We start from the raw sequence: 21,212 nt of genomic DNA, 5'->3' as shown, positions 1-21,212 counted from the left end.
GTAATATACTGATATATATAACAAGTTCTTTGTTCATGTCGGACACACCTATGGAAGACACCGCCCCCTGGAATGCAAAGAGGAGTGTGCAGAAGAATGTATAGGAAAAGTTACAGCTGGGGAACGAATAGAATTTAAGCAAGTCACACATCTATAGGGAGGGGCATGTGTCTTCTCTGTGTGTGTTTCTTTGTTCAGAATAAAGTTCAGTTCCTCCTGGCTGACATTGAAGCTGTACCTCAGACAATTGTGTGGTGTACTTCTCTCCAGGCATGCCTTCAGCTTTCAATTTACAGAGGTGGTTATTCGGTGTGAAATACGGACCTGACAGAAGCAGATGGCTCCGTACAATGTATAGCGGCCATGCTGGGTTACTGTAGTTCTGCTCCTACTCACTTAAATAGGAGCAGAGCTGCAGTAACCTAGCAAGGCCGCTATACTGTGACCAGAGCCATCTGCTTCCGGCACCAACCTTGCATAGGTGCCCGGAGGCAGCCGGTACAGCTGATCAGTGCGGGGTCCGTGTAACGGTTACCCACGATCATATACTGATAACCTAACCTGTGGATGTCATGAGAAACAGCCCCTGCCCGGGGGGAACCCCTTTTAAGGTATTACTCTTAGCATCTCTATATATAACCTGTTTGCCATTTCACACCATTATCCCTGGTTACACGACAGCATGGACGGAGCTTGACTGTTGTGTCCTGAAACTAATAATCCTGGATAACTGTGCAAATATTTATTTATAACCTTCCATATCACACAAGGATATTAATGAGCACAAACTAGAGATGTAAGCAGGAAAACCTTGTGATGGTTTACGTATATGAACGCAAATGTAAGCAAGATTATTTAACCCCTTGTCGCCGCAGCCATTTTTTGTTATTTTATTTTAGTTTTTTTTTCTCCCCGCAATTCCAAAAGCCATAACTTTTTTTTTTTTTTTCTGTCGATATAGTTGAATGAGGGCTTGAAGTTTTGCGGGAGGAGTTGTCGTTTTTTCCCGGCACCATTTATCATACCATATAATGTACTGGGAAACTGAAAGAAAATTCTTTGTGGGGTGGAATGGAAAAAACAGTGATTCCTCCGTAGGTGTTTTGCTTTCATTTTGACAACGTCCACTGTGCTGTAAAAACGACATGTTAACTTTATTCTGCAGGTCAATATGAGGCGATACCAAATTTATAAAGTTTTTTTTATATTTTACTACTTTTACAAAGTTGAAACAACATTTGCTTTGTGTGGCCGCATTCTGAGACCCATAACCTTTTTTTCTGTCGACTGAGCGATGTGAGGTCTTTTTTGTTTGTGGGATGAGCTGTAGTTTCTATTGGCACTATTTTGGGGAACATGCAACCTTTTATTCCTTTTTGTATGGCATACGAGGTGACCCAAAAACAGCAATTCTGGTATTTGGTTTTTTGGCGTTCACCGTGCGGGATAAATGTTATATTGTAACAGTTACTTTAGGGGGGAAATGGTAAACTGGGGATTTTTTAACCTTTGTTTTTTTGCATGTAAAAAAAACTTTATTTAACTGTCGTCTACTTTTTAACTAGTCCCACTAAGGAACTTGAACAGGCAACACAAGTTGGATCGCTTGCACAATGCACTCCAATAACTATGTATAGAAGTATGTAATGTTGTTTTTTCGACCAGCTCCTATTAAGCCCTGCCTCTACCAGAGCTTAATGGGTGCACAAAAAAGGCATTAGGCCCCAAGCTGCCATGACAGCCATTGGCACCTCGCGAGTGCATCGCGGGTAGGGGGCAATGGGCTGTCGGAGGGGGCCACCCTCTCTTTCTAACGGTTTAGATGTTGAACGGCCGACCCCTGCTAAGTATGGCCCGTGAACCCGCTCCATACTTGCGTTTCCCAGCTATGGTGTAAGTGTACGTCACATGTCAAGAAGGGGTTAATGAATTCTTAAGACATACACTACCGTTCAAAAGTTTGGGGTCACCCAGACAATTTTGTGTTTTCCATGAAAACTCACACTTATATTTATCAAATGAGTTCCAAAATGAGTAGAAAATATAGTCAAGACATTGACAAGGTTAGAAATAATGATTTTTATTTCAAATAATAATTTTCTCCTTCAAACTTTGCTTTCGTCAAAGAATGCTCCATTTGCAGCAATTACAGCATTGCAGACCTTTGGCATTCTAGCTGTTAATTTGCTGAGGTAATCGGGAGAAATTTCACCCCATGCTTCCAGAAGCCCCTCCCACAAGTTGGATTGGCTTGATGGGCACTTCTTGCGTACCATACGGTCAAGCTGCTCCCACAACAGCTCTATGGGGTTGAGATCTGGTGACTGCGCTGGGTACTCCATTACAGATAGAATACCAGCTGCCTGCTTCTTCCCTAAATAGTTCTTGCATAATTTGGAGGTGTGCTTTGGGTCATTGTCCTGTTGTAGGATGAAATTGGCTCCAATCAAGCGCAGTCCACAGGGTATGGAATAGCGTTGCAAAATGGAGTGATAGCCTTCCTTATTCAAAATCCCTTTTACTTTGTACAAATCTCCCACTTTACCAGCACCAAAGCAACCCCAGACCATCACATTACCTCCACCATGCTTGACAGATGGCGTCAGGTACTCTTCCAGCATCTTTTCAGTTGTTCTGTGTCTCACAAATGTTCTTCTGTGTGATCCAAACACCTCAAACTTCGATTCGTCTGTCCAATGTCTGTGTGCTTTTGCCCATATTAATCTTTTCCTTTTATTAGCCAGTCTCAGATATGGCTTTTTCTTTGCCACTCTGCCCTGAAGGCCAGCATCCGGAGTCGCCTCTTCACTGTAGACGTTGACACTGGTGTTTTGCGGGTTCTATTTAATGAAGCTGCCAGTTGAGGACCTGTGAGGCGTCTATTTCTCAAACTAGAGACTCTAATGTACTTGTCTTGTTGCTCAGTTGTGCAGCGGGGCCTCCCACTTCTCTTTCTACTCTGGTAAGAGCCTGTGTGTGCTGTCCTCTGAAGGGAGTAGTACACACCGTTGTAGGAAATCTTCAGTTTCTTGGCAATTTCTCGCATGGAATAGCCATAATTTCTAAGAACAAGAATAGACTGTCGAGTTTCACATGAAAGCTCTCTTTTTCTAGCCATTTTGAGAGTTTAATCGAACCCACAAATGTAATGCTCCAGATTCTCAACTAGCTCAAAGGAAGGTCAGTTTTATAGCTCCTCTAAACAGCAAAACTGTTTACAGCGGTGCTAACACAATTGCACAAGGGTTTTCAGGTGTTTTCTAATCATCCATTAGCCTTCTAACACAGTTAGCAAACACAATGTACCATTAGAACACTGGAGTGATGGTTGCTGGAAATGGGCCTCTATACACCTATGTAGATATTGCATTAAAAACCAGACGTTTGCAGCTAGAATAGTCATTTAGTACATTAGCAATGTATAGAGTGTATTTCAGATTAATTTAATGTTATCTTCATTGAAAAAAACTGTGCTTTTCTTGCAAAAATAAGGAAATTTCTGAGTGACCCTAAACTTTTGAACGGTAGTGTATATTGATAGATATTAAAGTAACTTTCCCATCATCCGAATGCTATGCTGTTTCCGTAACGCCCATTTACTTCTATAGGAGTTACGGAAATAGCATAGCTCAGCAAGCTCAGCTGTTTCCGTAATCCCATCCACCTCTTTACTGAGTCTCCATTTCAATGTGACAGCCAGTGGTTTTCTCACCAGGCAGGAACATGGTTGGGGTATCTATGTTCTTGAGAACCTGCAGCTCTTGTAATTGCTCAGTATAATGTCCCCATAGCTGCCCCCACAGTATTACGCCACCCATAGCTGCCCCATACAGTATAATACCCCCCATACAATATAATTCCCAACATAGCTGCCCCATACACTATAATGCCCCATAGAGTATAATGCCCCCCATAGCTGCCCCATACTGTATAATGCTCTCCATAGCTGCCCCATACTGTATAATGCTCTCTATAGCTGCCCCATACAGTATAATGCCCCCATAGCTGACACACAGTATAATGCCCTCCATAGCTGCCCCATACAGTATAATGTTCCCATTAGCTGTCCTATACAGTATAAAGCCCCCATATGTATGTACCTAATAGAAAAATTATAACATAATTACTTACCTATTCCCGTTCCCACGATGGGTGATGGATGCTTCTCCTCCTCTGCACTGTCCTGTGAGTGACTCGCTGCAGACAGGCGCGATGACGTCACTACATCGCGCCTGCCTGCGCCGAGCCGCTCACGGCAGAGTGAATGCTGGAGCGAGGCTCCAGCATTCAACCGAACTGAATCTGCATCCTGCAGACGCAGGTTCAGTTGGAAGCGGGACCAGTGCGGCCAGCGATGTGTGGCAACGGCCCACAGGCTTAGGGGTCCGGTCGCAACCATGACCGTTGCGACCCCTATAGCTACACCACTCTCCACAGCGGCAGTTAGCAGCGTTAGAGGGCTGCATCGTTTTTTAAGATTATGTGCGGTTCGGGCAGTCATGGGCCCCCTGGGAGCCTCGGGCCGCCCGAACCGCCCATATTATGATCTACCATTGGATACGGTCCTTGAGACAATTTTAAATCCAATTATAAACTATACTTTCTAAACCTATGATCCTTAATTTACAGATTAGACGTCTATGAGGGACAGTGTCAAATGCCTGTGCAAAGTCCAAAAACACTATATCCACAGCGGCCCCTCTGTCTAGGCTTCTGCTCACCTCTTCATAAAAACAAATCAGGTTGGTTTGACAACTTCTGTCCTTAGTAAAGCCGTGCTGGCTGTCACTTATAATACTATTTTTTGTCACATAATCCTGTATATAGTCCCTCAATAGTCTATCAAACATTTTCCCCCCGATGGATGTTAAGCTTACTGGTCTATAATTACCTGGGGAAAACCTAGAGCCCTTTTTGAAAATAGGCACCACATTTGCCCTGCGCCAGTCCCTTGGCACTATACCAGTCACTAGAGAATCTCTAAATATTATGAAGAGGGGGACAGAAATAACTGAACTAAGCTCTTTAAGAACTCTAGGGTGTAACACATCTGGTCCCAGGGCCTTGTGTACATTTATTTTATTTAGCTTGGACCATCTCTACATTCATCCAATTCAGTATATCAACTGATATATTAACAGCACTGGCAGCGGCTACATCAGCTGCTCTGTCTTCTGTTGTATATAAAGAGCTAGAGAAACCCATTTAGTAACTCTGCCTTCTCTTGATCCCCTATGACGAACTCCCCATTATCACTATCTAGGGGTCCTACATGTTCAGACCTTGGCTTTTTAGCATTTATATATTTGAAGAATTTTTGGGGATTTGTTTTACTATCCTTGGCCACCTGCCTTTCATTTTGTCTTTTTGCTGATTTTATTACCTTTTTACAGTTTTTATTAAGCTCTTTATAATTTAAAAAAGCTACAGCTGTACCCTCAGATTTGTATTTTTCAAATGCCCTTTTTTTTTATCATGTATTGCCCTTTTTACAAAAGGTGTAAGCCATGTGGGGTTTAATTTTAGTCGTTTATACTTGTTACCTATAGGAATAAATTTTGCACTATAATTACTCAAAGTAGATTTGAAAATCTCCCATTTATCATTTGCAACATTGTTTGACATTAGTTCTTCCCAGTCTATATCCTGAATTGCAGCCCTCATGCTGGGGAAATTGGCCTTCTTAAAATTAAGTGTTTTTGCCCTCCCAGCCTGTACTTGTTTTTCACAGTATAGGTAAAATGTAACTATATTATGATTACTGTTACAGAGATTTTCACGAACATTGACATTCCCAACAAGCTCTGCATTATTAGAAATGACCAGATCCAACAGAGCTTCACCTCTAGTCAGGTCTTCCACAAACTGGCCCATAAAATTTTCCTGCAACAGGTTGAGGAAATTTCTCCCCTTTGCAGTTGAAGCCGAACCATCACACCAATTAATATCCCCTTAAGGACACGGCCAATTTTGGCCTTGAGGACAGAACAATTTTTTTAGATTTCCCTCTTTGCATCCCGACGCTCATAACTCTTTTTTATTTTTTGTACGACGTAGTTGTATGAGACTTTGTTTTTTGCGGGACAAGTTGTACTTTATGTAGGTACCATTTTTTGGTACAAATACATTATCGTTTAATTTCTATAAATTTTTATTTTGGCGAAAATGCAGAAAAAAAGCAGTTCCGCAGCAGTTTTAATTTTTTTTCTTTTACACCAGACACCGATCATCATAAATAATGTTATACATTTGTTGTACAGGTTGTTACGGTCGTGGCGATACCAAATATGTCTATATTATTTCATGTTTTGAGACTTATATTTTAAAAAGTTTATTTATTATTAAAAAAAATTGTGTTTCTGTGTATTTTTTATACTTTTTATTTATTTAGTTATCATTATTTTTTTTTACATTCATTTAACTTTTTTTTTTAATCCCATAAAGGGATTTATCATTTAGATTTTTATTTTGTAACTGCAATGTACTGGCATAGATCTATATGCCAGTACATTAGCCTGTGTACTGATTGTACACAGGCAGTTGTTAGGGCATACCTCAGTATGCCCTAACAACAGGAAATATGTTCAGACAACCCTGGGGTCCTTCACTGGACCCTGGGCTGTCTGGCCATACGAGTTGTGGGCTTTGATCATGTCACAGTTATTTTCTGTGACGCGATCAAAGTGCAGTCCACTCTCCTTGAACGCCGCGATCAGCTTTCATCGCGACGTTCAAAGGGTTAACGCCGGAGAGAAGATGTTTCTCTCCTCTCCGCTGTCAGAGCGGGGCCGTGGCTGTGCATTACAGCCGTTGCCCCGCTCTCGATTGCGCGCATAGACGGCTGTCACACAGGACGAGAATGCTCGCCCTAATGCGGGAAGTACTCGCCGCTCAGGACGAGCATTCTCGTCCAGTGTCGGTAACCAGTTAAAGTCTCCCATTATCCCTACAGTACCCACCTGTGCAGCCCGCTCCATTTGTTTATATATTTGACCTTTTATCTCCTCAGTTATATTGGGGGGTCTATAGATTACACCAAAAGTAATTTTTCAGTGTTTACCTCCCTTTGTAATTCCACCCACAAGGTTTCAATCTCTTCACAATCTTCACTCACTATTGTCTCTTTCACACTCACCTTCATATCACATCTCACATGCAGACATACACCACCGCCTTCATATCACTTCTCACATACAGACATACACCACCGCCTTTCCTATTTGTCCTGTCTTTCCGAAACAGTGTAAAACCCTGTAGATTTACAGCCCAGTCATGTGAAGAGTCCAGCCATGTTTCAGCAACACCAACTATATCTATATGTTCCTTCAGTACCAAGGCCTCCAGCTCCCTCATTTTGCTTGCTAGACTTCTGGCATTTGTGAACATACACTTTAACTTGCCTTTCAATTTTTCACTTTCGATTTTAGAAATGTGATTATTTGACATTATTTGGGTATCTTTATTTTCATTGCTGTTTTGTAACAAAAGGATTTCCTTATCCTGTTGTATAGTCCTCCCCACAGTCTGTTTCTCCCCCCACCAATATAGTCTGACCCCTCTCTAACCTGACTACCCCTTTATTTTCTACATTGACCTCCCCCTCAGCCCTAGTTTAAGTACTCCGCCACCCCAGCTAGTATTCTCTCCCCCAGCACAGCGGACCCCCTTCCATTTAGATGCAAATCATCTGCAGAATACAGTTTGTACCCCAATGAAAAGTCAGCCCAGTGCTCTAGGAACCCAAAGCTTTCTCTTCTACACCAAGGCTTAAGCCATGCATTTAACTCCCTGAGCTCCCGCTGTCTTTCCTGTGATGCGCATGGCATAGGCAGGATTCCTGAGAATACAACCTTGGAGGTCCTCCCTTCAGCTTGTAGCCTAGTTCTTTAAAATTATTCTTAAGGCTCCTCCACCTACCATATATTCTATCGTTGGTACCTACATGATCCACGACAGCTGGATCATCACCAGACCCTCCCAGCAATTTGTCCACCCGTTCCACCACATGCCGAACCCTGGCACCTGGGAGACAGCAAACCAGTCAGCTGAGGCGGTCTTGGTGACAAATTATTCTATCCGTCTTCCTCATTATAGAATCCCCTACAACTACCAATTGTCTTGCCTTACCTGCATTACCATCCCGCCGACTACTAGCTGGGCTGTTCTCCCAGCTGTTAGGGAGATCGTTATTCACTAGGGCTGCCATTTCTGAGACCGACAGCCTCGCATCATCACCCAACTTGGCAATTTAGTTTGGAATATCAGAAACAGGATTGTCCTTCCTTTTCTTGGAACATTTTCTACTGCCCCTAACTACATTAACCCAGCTACTTGTCTGGTCCTGCTGACCCATGTCTTCACACTCCAGGTCTACGACACTAACTGCTTGCTCAGTGAGCAGCATGCTCCGCTCAAGATTGTCTATCGCCCTCAGTGTTGCATTTTGCTCCTCCAGATCTCTAATGCGAGCTTCCAGGTGAACAACATGCTCACATCTGCCACCTTGGTATTCACACTGGAACCCCGGCTCCAGTCGTGCATGCATATGGCAGACTGTGCACTGAAGAAAACCTCAAATCTTGCTGTCCATTATCAAAGTTACAAAAAAACAGTGAACAATTGTTAAAGTAAAAGAAAAGATGAGTACTTACAGGGGCTTTAACTCCTCTTTTCAACTCCAGTTTTATAACTCCACTTATATCACAAGCCACTTAATTTCATCTAGCCCAGAAGAGAGCAAGCCCATATAATTAGCCCATGTATGTTTGACACAGGGAATTTAGAAATATTTATAGAAATAAAGTATAAATGTTGCAATTATGGAATCAATCAGACACAAACGAAATACCAGCATGGATGAGGCACATATGTTTATGGTTCTCACAGATGGTTTGTACACTTCAAAAACACATATGTGAATCCTGGTGTATACTGGTGGCACACTGGAATGACACACTGATGGCATACTGGAGGATAATAGTTTTGGTACAGATGCATTATACACAGATGGCCCAGTAAATTCACAGTGATCCACACCATCTCTCACCGTCTCTTCGGTACAGTTGTCACAGGCCCGATACGTCCAGTTCATGGAGAACTGTTTGATGTCCATCTTGTAACATGAGTTGAAGTTGCAGGGCAGTCGTATGTCAGATCCGTTAAGGGCATAAATAACAGCAGGCACAGTGATCTCCATCCCGGATGCACAAACTGAGCACATACAACCATTAGTGGCACAAAGATATGACTAGAACTCTTTACATGCAGAACAGTATGTGTCAGTGACATATACTCCGCTAGGTCCTACAAAAGTTTGAGACTTGTAAGGATAATTCTTTAGCCACACTGTATGTACGAGTCCAGAAATTCCAGCATTAAGGCAAATTTAGACCGTTATGATATAGCCACATGTTTAGGCCTGAATTATGTCTGCAACTTCCAAGCCCATGTGGTTCTACTGGAGTGAAGGTGTATCTCCATAGTGTCCTCTGGTGATACCAGTTTGGTTCACAGGGGGTTCAAAATAGGACACTTACATACAGTTTAAACATGCCCATCTGTAGGAGCTTGTACATAGATTTTAGGATAAGGCCCTCTTCACATCACGTTTATGAACTACATTTATTATGTACGTCGGGAAAGCTCATGACGTACACGCTAAACGTGTCCATAGGTCTCAATGGGATAGCATAGTAGAAAAGCTATTGCATGCTGAGGTATCCCGCAGAATAATTTTATTTTTTTTAACATGGGCGCCTATGGATGACGGATGCCACTGTTAGGCATTTTTCACAAATATACGTTAAAAGTATACATTGAAAACTCCAGTGAAATAATGGTCTATATAGCTGGAGCGTCCTGCACAGCCACTCTGCCTTGGGACTCCAACCCTGGGGAAGCTCCTGGCGTTTCTGTTCATATATAGATAGTGACATCAGGAGCTTCCCCACGGCCAAAGTCGCCGAACAACCTATCTCACTGAATACCCTACAGTGGGATACGATGCAGCCTTCCATTGGAGGTATACGTTATGACTCCTTTCGACCGACATATACCTCTGACCGAAGGCCGAAAAGTGATGTGAAGAGGGCCTAACAGGACTTTTCAACAAGATCCACATAATGCTATATGTACAACAGGATGTGTTTCTGGAGTGGTAAAGAAAGCTTGATGAATGATTGAGAATTAATTGGTCAACGTTCAAATGTTCTTACAGAAGTAAATCATACATTGTGGAATTCTCAAGCGATTTTAGTGGTGCATTTGGAGAAATCTCTGTAATGTTTAATCAAGCTTTACATTATGTTCTATGGCTGAACCTAAATTGTAGGGAACTTGTCAGCAGGTACCCCACAAAAGAACATATTAAAAATGTACCAAAAATGCACTGTGTGAATGAGACGATCAACCTTAAATGGGTTGTCTCATCACAGACAACCCTTTCTTATGGGGGCCAACGCGGTGATCAACTGATCGCCGCAGGCCCAGCTCCCGTCACAGCTGATTTTGCAGATATTGTCCTTGCAGCGCCCACTGCAAGAGAAGTGTAGTATTACATGGCGACCATTCAAATAAATGGGCGTTCATGTAATACATGGACGGCTCGTGGCCACCAGAGCGGAGACCATATGGACAGGGATTGTCTTCATGAGACAACCCCTTTATACCAAGAAGCCAAGGGGAAGCAGTTTCCTGCCTGGGAGAGAGCAATGTGCTGGCTTGTACCTGGAGAATTGTTTCTTTTATACAAGGCAAGAGAGAGAGTTCCTCTAAGTTTTTGGAAAAAAAAAAGCTATTGCACTACTACTAACTAACCATTAATTCTTATTGATTAGGCTTTATTATAATTTATAACCTGGAGGAACTTCAATAGGGGTTGGCATTCATTATGTCAAGGGCATGCGGTCACCCATGGTAACTAAATTAAATTGTAGTACATTATATGATTTTGTAGCTTTGGACTATAATACAAGCAACTACTCAAGGTCAGCACAAGATAAGTAATATATAAACCTATATTGAAGCGGTATAGATATTGATATCAATGGGGCTATTCAGACATGCGCGAGTTTTCACGCAGCGAGTGTCCGTTGCGTGAAACTCACTGCATGTCCTATAGTGGTGCGTTTTCACGCACCTAGTCGTCCATTGAAGTCTATAGGTGCGTGAAAACCACAGAGAGCACATGGACGACAGCCATGTGATGTCCGTGTTTGACGCATCAAATACATAGAAAAGCAGAGAAATAAATGTAAAAAAAAAAATGAACGGACGTGAAAAATGCTTGCCACACGCAAAGCACACTGATGCCAATACGCAACGCACGCGCACAGGAAATGTAAGAAAATCGGACACGCTCGTCTGAATGTTGCCTAATTGTTGAATAATAAAAATTGATACTATTTCATTACATTTTGTATGATCCTATATCTGCTTCAATATAGGTTTATATAATATTGTAAATGCTAGTTATCCCATGCAAACATCATGTGCTTGATAAGAACGGTGGGAGTTGCTGTTGTTGGTTTTGGTTCACAAGATAAGTAATGTAATATATTTACAAAGTTACCCCACACACATTAATGGAGTTTGTTTAATTAGAGGGTAAAGCTCCATTTAATGTAGGGGTAAAACCTAAAAGGAGAAGTATGAGGCCTAATTCACATGAGCGTGTTTGGTCCGTATGTCGGCCGTATTTCCCGGACCGAACACACTGCAGGGAGCCGGGCTCCTAGCATCATAGTTATGTACGACGCTAGGAGTCCCTGCCTCGCTTCGGGACAACTATCCTGTACTGTAATCATGTTTTCAGTACAGGACAGTAGTCTCACGGAGAGGCAGGGACACCCGGCGTCATAGATAACTATGATGCTAGGAGCCCGGCTCCCTGCAGTGTGTTCGGTCCGGGAAATGCGGCCGACATACGGACCGTATATCACGGACTGAATACGCTCGTGTGAATTAGGCCTAAGAGTAAGTTCACACTTGGCAGATTTTGTTGCAAAAATTTCTGCTACTGAAAATCACTTCCAATCATCTGAATTGAACTTGCAGAAATCCATGTGTTTGCTGCAGAAACATTCAGATGAATAGAACTGATTTTCAGACGCAGAAAATTCTGCAAAAAAATCTGCCACGTGTGAATCCATCCATTCTTGATACCTTACTGTCCTTTTGCATCCACTTTTGGCTTTGGCTAAAAAAAATTTTTTACCAAAAACTGTATCAAAACTGTGTGTGTGATCCTGGTCTTAAGGAAAATTGTGGGTGTTTTTTTGTGTCCTTTTTTTTTTGGGCCAGTTCTGGTTGCAGTTAAATACAATAGAACGCCTGAGGTGTGTGAACCATGCATACTGCATTTTTCCTTTATATATTACCACTGACTGCAAGTTATATTTACAAGCGGCAGATTTATTGCAGCAATTTCTGCAACTAAAATTGAGTTCCATTCATGTGAATGGTGTTTTTTTCTGTAAGTTCCATTCAAATGAATAGGACAGTGGCAGAAATTTCTGCCACAAATCTGCCGTGTGTGAATTTAGCCCTTACTGTTGCCATCCATAGCAAAATCCCATGTGAGTACAGTCAGTCAAAACTGCAATATTCCAGGATAATAAAGAAATAATCCATAATGCATATATGCAAGAACCCTCTGGTTGTCACCCTGGCATCTGCAAGGAACTTCAACTTTTCTGAAGATAACACTGGGAGATATTTTATGTCTAATGTTGATGCCGTCTCCTAATAATAAGAAAATCTCGAGAATTTATTCATTTACAATGCAATTTATGTTTTTATTATTGCACAGTTGTCATAATCTTATTTTATTAACTCATATTAATCTTTTAATTGCATCAAATTACTAATTTATAGGTTCCCAAAAATGATTACACAAACTTTTCTCCAGCCTTGCCTTCTAATGCATGTATTTCTAATAACTCTCTTTTACTCTCCCTTGCAGATCTCCCCCCTCCCTCTCATGTCTCCTCTATGGTTGCTGCACTGCGGGTATATCCTGGACCAGCATCTGGTGCACTATACAGGTCACATTGCAGAGTAAATAGTTAAGGGGTTAAGATGCCCCTAGTGGAGAAGTATGGTAGTGCAGTCACTCCTGTACACCGGAATGGAAAGGGTAACTACACAGCACTCCATTATTACATGATCAATATCTACTCTGCTGAGTCAAGTTAACAGGAGGTGGTGGGGTAGAATAGTTTTATAGCATGCAGCATGCCGTCTATTTCGGATGCTGATGTAATGGGACAATAATCCTATTTCTCTACACTGGAAGGATATCCTACAAAGCTAGTCTTTTTTTCCCCCTAGTGATTTTGTAGGCAAATATGCCATTGCAGCAGTTCATTTGCCGAGAAGTGATCACCGAATTGGGGACACCATCGTGGTCTTATACTTAGATGTATTGGGATATTGTCACTTCTGGTCCAGTTACAGTATATTTTCTATTTTTTATGTATATACAGTTCATTTTGCATGCTATAAATAACATTATCTTGTGATTTACACAAAAACGTCATCGATAAAAATACTCATTCACATCGGGCCAATAATCTTTTCATATAAATGGGCCTCGATCCTCTGTCCCTTATCTGTAAAATCCTTCCATTCATCCACTTGCTACTTGTATTAGGAAATTGTATCATACCGGATCCCCCGAAGCGTTGACTATTCTAACTAAGCAGAATTATCCTATATTTTAATCATCAGCCTCCATTTATTGTCAGCCTGTATTAATCCTCCCTGGAATCCCTTCTGCTTCTCCCTCGTTCTCCTATTCTAAGCAGAAATTATTTTGTTGACATCATTATTGTGACAATGATGTCACTTGTGGCGTATCCGTCCAACAATACCAGGTAAATATTCCAGGTTCATGATACGTATTAATATGAGGATCTTCCTATACCCGCACTCTGATGGTATACAGTATCCAATTCTGTTCCAATTTAATTTGTATCATGTTGAATCATTCTATTGGCTTTTTTTTCTTTATATGTAGTATGTATGGGTATCGTTTGCCCCGATTGGCGGTGAAAGGGTTACTGCGGAGTGTGTAGAGGGTGGAAGTGCATTGCGGCAGATGTATACCCAGCTGTGCATGCAGAACTGGCCATACAACTTACCCAGGAGGCTGAGTGCCAGTGTTACCAAGCTTAGCCCAGGGGGTGTTGGGCGCTCTCTCCTGCCCATGGCCTGGGAGGGGTGAGGGGGGTCTCCGGCTGCTGTCCTTGAATATATCTATTTATATAATGTAATTTTCCCTCGATGGTGCAGCTCTGACAGAACTGTAAACTCAATATGGCCGGATCTCTGGCTGCAGCAGAGATGCAGGAGGGTTGGGGGTGGTGGGTGGTGGGAACACTTGGTTTTATGGTTAGTGGATTTCCTGGAATGATGCAGGAGGGTGAAAGAAAAAAAAAATCTATTTCTTATATATTTCAGTTTGTTATTACGCAGTGATAATTTTTTTTTTTACAATGAATGTATGTGAGAAATATTGTCAGGTTTTCTTTCTTCCTGCATACATTTTACGGGCGTTCTGTAAAACCTCGAGTCTGTATCGTCTCTCCAAGACCTTTCCTTCTTCTAACTCTATATGCTCCCTCTATATTACTAATACATAATGCATACAGATCTAGTAAAGAAAAAGTCACACAGCTTTCCTGGAGTCCTGATCAGCAAGTCTACCCAATTATGTAGCAATATAGGAAGGGGTAATATATATTATTTATAAATAACCTTTACATATATCCAAGATCAATTCTTAAATAAAATGTTCCTAAAAAGTAAAGTTTTATACAAAATTGAAATCTTTAGGCTCAAAAAATAAAATTAGACTTCTGTGCTATTGGCATGGATGGGTCGGCAGCTTTGTATTATTACTTGGTCTGGTTTTATGTGTGACAAGTACACAGGATACCTGGAAAGGTTGACAGACGAGGGATCAATTATCTGTTTCAGGCTTATGAAATATTAATTCTTTTGAGCTGAACTGCAGGCAGAGAATTTTTACAAATGTAATGCAATGAGGAAAGAGTCCGGTCATCATTCTTTCCAAACAAGCATGTTCCTTATTCCCCGTTTATAGAGCGTGCACCCCAAAAGAAAAAAAAAATCAGATAATATAAGTCCTTGTGGCGTCCTCTTCTGTCGCTTTGTTAAAAACGTTATTCAAACCTTGATAACAAGCAATATGGCTGCCTACAGATCCCACAGGGGTCGGACGCCTAGTTTATCCAGAATTCTCTATGCAAACTTATCTAAGGCTACATCATCCTGTCCATATTAGGCCTCATGCACATGACTGTAGTTTTCATCCGTAATTACGGATCAGGATTACATGGATGAAATTTCGCACCCATTCATTTCTACAGGCCACGGACACCTTTCCGTATATTTACGGATGTGTGTCCGGGCCGTAGAAATGATCCGCAAAATATAGAACATGTCCTATTCTTGTCTGCAATTGCAGCGCGCACTGTCCAAAAAATTGCCACCATGTTTGAAATGTTGCCATAGTTGCAGAGTTGCTTGTGACATTAAAGTTGCCTAAAAGACAACAGAAAAAAAGAATTTTTAAATGCACATTTCCATCTGAAATTTAAAAAAAAAGGTCTACCTAAGGCCCCATGCACACGACCGTAGGTTTTATTCGTAATTACGGACCCATTCATTTCTATGGCCGACGGACTCCTTTCTGTATATTTACGGGAAGGTGTCCGGGCCGTAGACAGCTTCAGTAAAAAATAGGACATGTCCATTTATTTAATGGACCGTGCTCCCATACTTTATAACGGACCGTGATTACGGGTATGGTCGTGTGCATGGGGCCTTAGGCACCATGCACACGGCTGTAATTTTGGTCCGCCATTATGGACTGTAATTGCAGATCAAAGTACGGACCCATTCATTTCTATTGCCCACAGACACCTTCCCATATACAGTAGAAATAACCCGCAAAAAACAGGACATGTCCTATTCTTTTGATTTTACAGACCGTGCTCCCATACTTTATAATGGGAGCACGGGCCGCAAATGTGGGTGAATGTCTGCGGCCGTCCGTGCCCATAATCACTGGCCATGATTACAGGCACGGCCATGTGCAGGGGGCCTAGAATTTTTAGGCCCCATGTACACAAATGTATTTTTGCAGCCGCAATTCACCCGCAAATCTGCGGGTGAATTGCGTCCCCATTCATTTCAATGGGCCCATGCACATGACCGTGGTTTCCACGGTCCGTGCATTGCCCAGGAGCCTGGACCGCAAAAAGATAGGACATGTCTTATTACGGCCGCATTTTGCGGTCCAGGCTCATAGAAATGAATGCACGAGGCCATGTGCACGGCCCACGATTTGCGAATTACGGTCGTGTGAATGAGGCCTTACTGTCTGAAAATACGGATCCGCAAATATGGACGGACATCTGTAGGTGTCTGCAATTGCGGACGCCTACGGATATGCATCCGTATTTGCAGATCCATATTTGCGGACAGTAAAAACTCTACTGTAAATGTGCGTTTAAAAATTCATTTTTTTCTGTTGTCTCTTAGGCTGATCTTTGAAGACGCGATGCAACTTTAACGTCACAGGCAACTTTGCAACTATGGCAAAATTTCCAACATGGTCGGAATTTTTTTGGACAGTGGCGAGGTAATTCCAACTTTTATCCCCATAAGGGACAATAGAAGTTGCGTTATGACTGTGATTTAATAATGTTGCCGCATAGCCCTCGCCTTAGAATCCAAGTCTTTTGGACCCAAGGATAATAGCTCACGGATACATTATAGCAAACTATCAAGACAGGATGCACGTTTTTATGCAAATTGCGACTTTTGTGTCTTTTCTGGACCCAAAAACTGGCGAAGAACAATTGATAAATTCCCCCCAGAAGTATGTTTTAAATATATTATGACTGGACAATCCCGTTAAAGTGTTTAATGTTTATTTTTTATTTTTTTTTAATCTAAATAGGTCCAAAATGTTATGCCGTAAGTGATTAATAGGGGATCGGCGCTCTAGTTATCTTATCTAGAGCGCCAAATCCCCTGCTTTCCTTCACACAGCAAATTTTAAAATTTTACTGTATGGCTGAATAAAGTCGCAACCTGCCATATATAAGTCATCTCTGTCTAAGTGTCATATTGGCCAAGTATCGCTGCAGTTATACATGGCAGTTAGACAGGGAAAGTGACAGGTAAGCTATATGGACTAAACATACAAACTTATTAACATTATAGATTATACTTTGGCCATTTTTACTGTTCCGAAAACCATCACAACATCACAACACGTTCACTGCCTCACTTATCATTGTAGCTGTTTGTTTACAATCCTACCGCCCATTTCTGCCTTTGCTTAACTCTCTCCACATCAGTCCCTCTCTCCTTCCCTCGCCCATGTACAGATCCCATTCACTATTCACTTTCCTCAATCACCTAAACCATCTCATCCCACAGCTCAACACAAAAGTCACTCTTCAAGCTCTTCCTCCGAGTGGCAGTTGTCTACTACCCCCCATCTGACTCCCAGTTTCTATCTTTAACCTCGTCCCTAGGTCTGTCACAACTTACTAACTCTCCTACACATGAGAACGGGCATGACTCAAATAAGTCGAGTCGCTTCTCCCCTTATGTAAATCTACCCTCTCAAAGCAGACACTGAAACAGAGTTGGATTTTAATGGCCACAGCAGCCGTTTATTATTTAAATAACAATAACTTTAAATACCATAATTTTTTGAATCCCCAAAAAAGGGGATACATCATAACAACAAATAACCCACTGCGACCCTATCAGGGTCATAACATTATAAACCAACCAGAATGACAGGGGCAAGTCCTTGAAGCCACCGATACTTAATTTTGGCCATCTGCCCACAAATACCTTACCCCCAGCCGTAACCCGGCCCAGGAGCACCAAATTACCTTTTTGCAGATGACCACCATATATATATAAATATATATAACCCAGCTTTCAAAAGGGGTAACACCCTAAGAAGCCGACAAATTGGGGGTGCATCCCGTGATGCATTCCCCCCCACCACTTTTTACGACCTACTTCAAGGACTCCCCCCCGCAGCTGCAATGACAAAATTTAACCTCCCCCAACGACAAATGTCAATAAGCAAATAAACTTTGACGAGAAGAACCACCATCCGCAGCAACCTTTTGCCGCGGTCAACCGATCCACATCAGGGCGGGCGGGCGGGAACATGTTCCTGCTTCTGTGTCCTGGCGAAGAGAGGGAGAGCACAAACAGGAAACAGGTACATCCCCTTCAATCCCCACCCCTTCTCACTCAAGCCCTCCTGCTGTCCCCCCCCCCTTTTCCTCTCATAGGCCAGCCAACTCTGTGTCCCTCCCATCTATTTTAGTCATGGAGGCCTTCCCTTATTCCTTTTTTCTTCTTTCAGTACGGCCTCTTCTTGACTCAAATAAGTCGAGTCGCTTCTCCCCTTATGTAAATCTACCCTCTCAAAGCAGACACTGAAACAGAGTTGGATTTTAATGGCCACAGCAGCCGTTTATTATTTAAATAACAATAACTTTAAATACCATAATTTTTTGAATCCCCAAAAAAGGGGATACATCATAACAACAAATAACCCACTGCGACCCTATCAGGGTCATAACATTATAAACCAACCAGAATGACAGGGGCAAGTCCTTGAAGCCACCGATACTTAATTTTGGCCATCTGCCCACAAATACCTTACCCCCAGCCGTAACCCGGCCCAGGAGCACCAAATTACCTTTTTGCAGATGACCACCATATATATATAAATATATATAACCCAGCTTTCAAAAGGGGTAACACCCTAAGAAGCCGACAAATTGGGGGTGCATCCCGTGATGCATTCCCCCCCACCACTTTTTACGACCTACTTCAAGGACTCCCCCCCGCCAAAGCGAAACAGGCCTTGACCACCTCACGCCTGCGAGCTCCTCCACACTCCCACCGCTCGCTCAATTCCATCGGTCAAAGCCAGACTCCACATATCCATCCCCACCTCATTGAGGTGCACACCGTCCTCTCTCCAGTACCTGCCTGTCCCAGCCTCCAGATCCCAGTGGCGCACCGCAACCCCACCATTACGCGTCACGAAGCTCGATATGGCCCTATTAGCCTTAATGCGAGCCTTGTTAATTTTTCCCACAGAACGGGCCATCCGCCAGTTCTTCCTAGGGACCATCTCAGACCACACCGTCACCAATTTAGGATAAGTTGCCCATAAGCAGAGCAAATCATGCTTGACGTCCCGTACCAACTCCCGGAAAGGGCGTATACCCAAATCGTTGCCTCCCACATGCAACACCAGTACCTCCGGCGCCCTGTCAAGCAGTACAAAATTGTGAAACTCGGGCAATATCCTGTTCCATGTCATTCCCCGTATACCCATCCACCTCACAACCGCCGCGTCCCGCGGAATCCTGAGCTGTCGACCGTCCGGCCGTACATCCGCGCGAAGGGCACCCCAGTACACAAAAGAATGTCCCATAATCCACACCATGCATGAGTCACGGCCTGCAAAACAAATGAAGAACATACACGCACCACCTCTTGCTGCCGCGTACCATCAATACTCAGGCGGAAACGCACGCACCCGGAACATGCTATACATCAATATATCACAACATGTTCAAGCGCACATAAGAACGGAAACGCGCCGACTCCCAACGCCCTATCCGCTGCACGCCTGCATCATCTAAACCCCATCTCACCGCCTCCGTCGCTGCCCCTATACGGAAAGAATGAGACGAGTATTGCTCTGCCTGCACCCCGCTAGCCACCAGACACTTTCTGAAAACCGAAATAAACTGATACCGCGACAGAAACGAGCCATCCTCGTGCCGCAGCAACGGCCCGTCTGAGAGATCTAAACCCGCCAAGTACTCCTTGACACACAACACTGGACAAACCGGATTCTTTGGGACCGCCAGCAAAACCACTCGACGTCCTGCCCCTCCTTGGTCCGTTTTGGACCTTCGCAACACTATCTCCACCCTGTCTTCATACAAATCGACATTATCCTGCAACAAGCCCCCCGCTTTTACCGAACTGGGGGAAACCAATTCCCTTACCCGAAAAGCTCCAAAAAAGGCTAACGCAAAAGCCAACCGGAAAAGCTTGCTCTCATACTCTGAATGACACACCTGCCGCACCACCACCTCCAGGGAACACAACAATTGAAATGACACGGGACGCCTCTTATCCCTCACCACTACACCCCGTCTCAGCCCCTTCAATGCCTGGCCCACCAAGAACCGCTTCGTGATATCTGCCAACCCCCGTAACTTACAACCGAAAGCAATGGCCGCCACGAAGCGATTAACCTTAGCGACCGTGCAACCCCGGGCGAACGCATCCCCCAACCAAAACAGCAAGGCCACCATCCTATCATCATCCGAGCACACATCACCCAAAGATCTCACCCACTCCTCCCATTGCCTCCATCCAGCCGCATACGACGACCACGTCGCACTGGCCAGTGAACGTTTAATCAATGCACCTGCCGCCTGGATACCAGCTCCCACAGATGACTGGGACAGTCCACCCCTGTTAACTCCGCGTCCGGGACCAGCTGCCGGAAACGATCCCACTGCGAGCGAGAAAGCGCGTCAGCAATACAATTCTCTACCCCGGGAACATGCACCGCCACCACCCATGCATTTAAACTCAAACAGGAAAGCACCAACTGACGCAACAAGCGAACCACCGGAGGGGACGACGCCGAAGTATTATTTATAGCCATCACCACCCCCAAATTGTCGCAATGAAAACGCACTTTTTTGTCCCGGAACCTGTCTCCCCAAATGGTGACCGCCACCACGATGGGAAACAGTTCGAGTAGGGCCAAGTTACGCGTCAGTCCCGCCTCCACCCATGCAACCGGCCATTTTCCCGCGCACCATTGACCTTTAAAGAACGCCCCGAACCCCACCGCCCCAGACGCGTCAGTGAACAATTCCAAATCGAAGCTATCTAACGCCCGGGACATCCAAAGAGAGCGCCCATTATACTGTGCCAGAAAATGGAGCCAGACCTGTAAATCTTCCCTGTGCTCTGCAGCCAGACGAATGAAATGATGGGGTTCCCGAACCCCCGCCGTCGCCGCTGCCAACCGCCGACAAAAAACCCTGCCCATCGGCATGATGCGGCAAGCAAAATTCAACTTCCCCAATAAGGACTGCAAT

At 43.5% G+C, this 21,212-nt stretch overlaps 1 protein-coding gene across 1 annotated transcript in view; it reads right to left on the bottom strand.

Moving 5' to 3' along the window:
• SCN2B (sodium voltage-gated channel beta subunit 2) overlaps nucleotides 1–14,351 on the bottom strand; it is a 30,976-nt gene extending 16,625 nt beyond the window's left edge. The window contains exons 1-2 of the mRNA XM_075840147.1: nucleotides 14,142–14,351; nucleotides 9,047–9,210 (exon numbers count right to left, since the gene is read on the bottom strand). Of these exons, the coding sequence (XP_075696262.1) occupies nucleotides 9,047–9,210; nucleotides 14,142–14,208 (231 nt within the window). The 5' untranslated portion in view covers nucleotides 14,209–14,351. The remainder of the gene's footprint in view (nucleotides 1–9,046; nucleotides 9,211–14,141) is intronic.
• Between the last annotated feature and the right edge of the window lie 6,861 nt (nucleotides 14,352–21,212).

This window comes from Rhinoderma darwinii, chromosome 10 (genome assembly GCF_050947455.1).
Source record: "Rhinoderma darwinii isolate aRhiDar2 chromosome 10, aRhiDar2.hap1, whole genome shotgun sequence".
Classification (NCBI taxonomy): Eukaryota; Metazoa; Chordata; class Amphibia; order Anura; family Rhinodermatidae; genus Rhinoderma; species Rhinoderma darwinii.
Note: the sequence above shows the minus strand (reverse complement) of the source record. Positions and strands in the feature narration are given on the sequence as shown.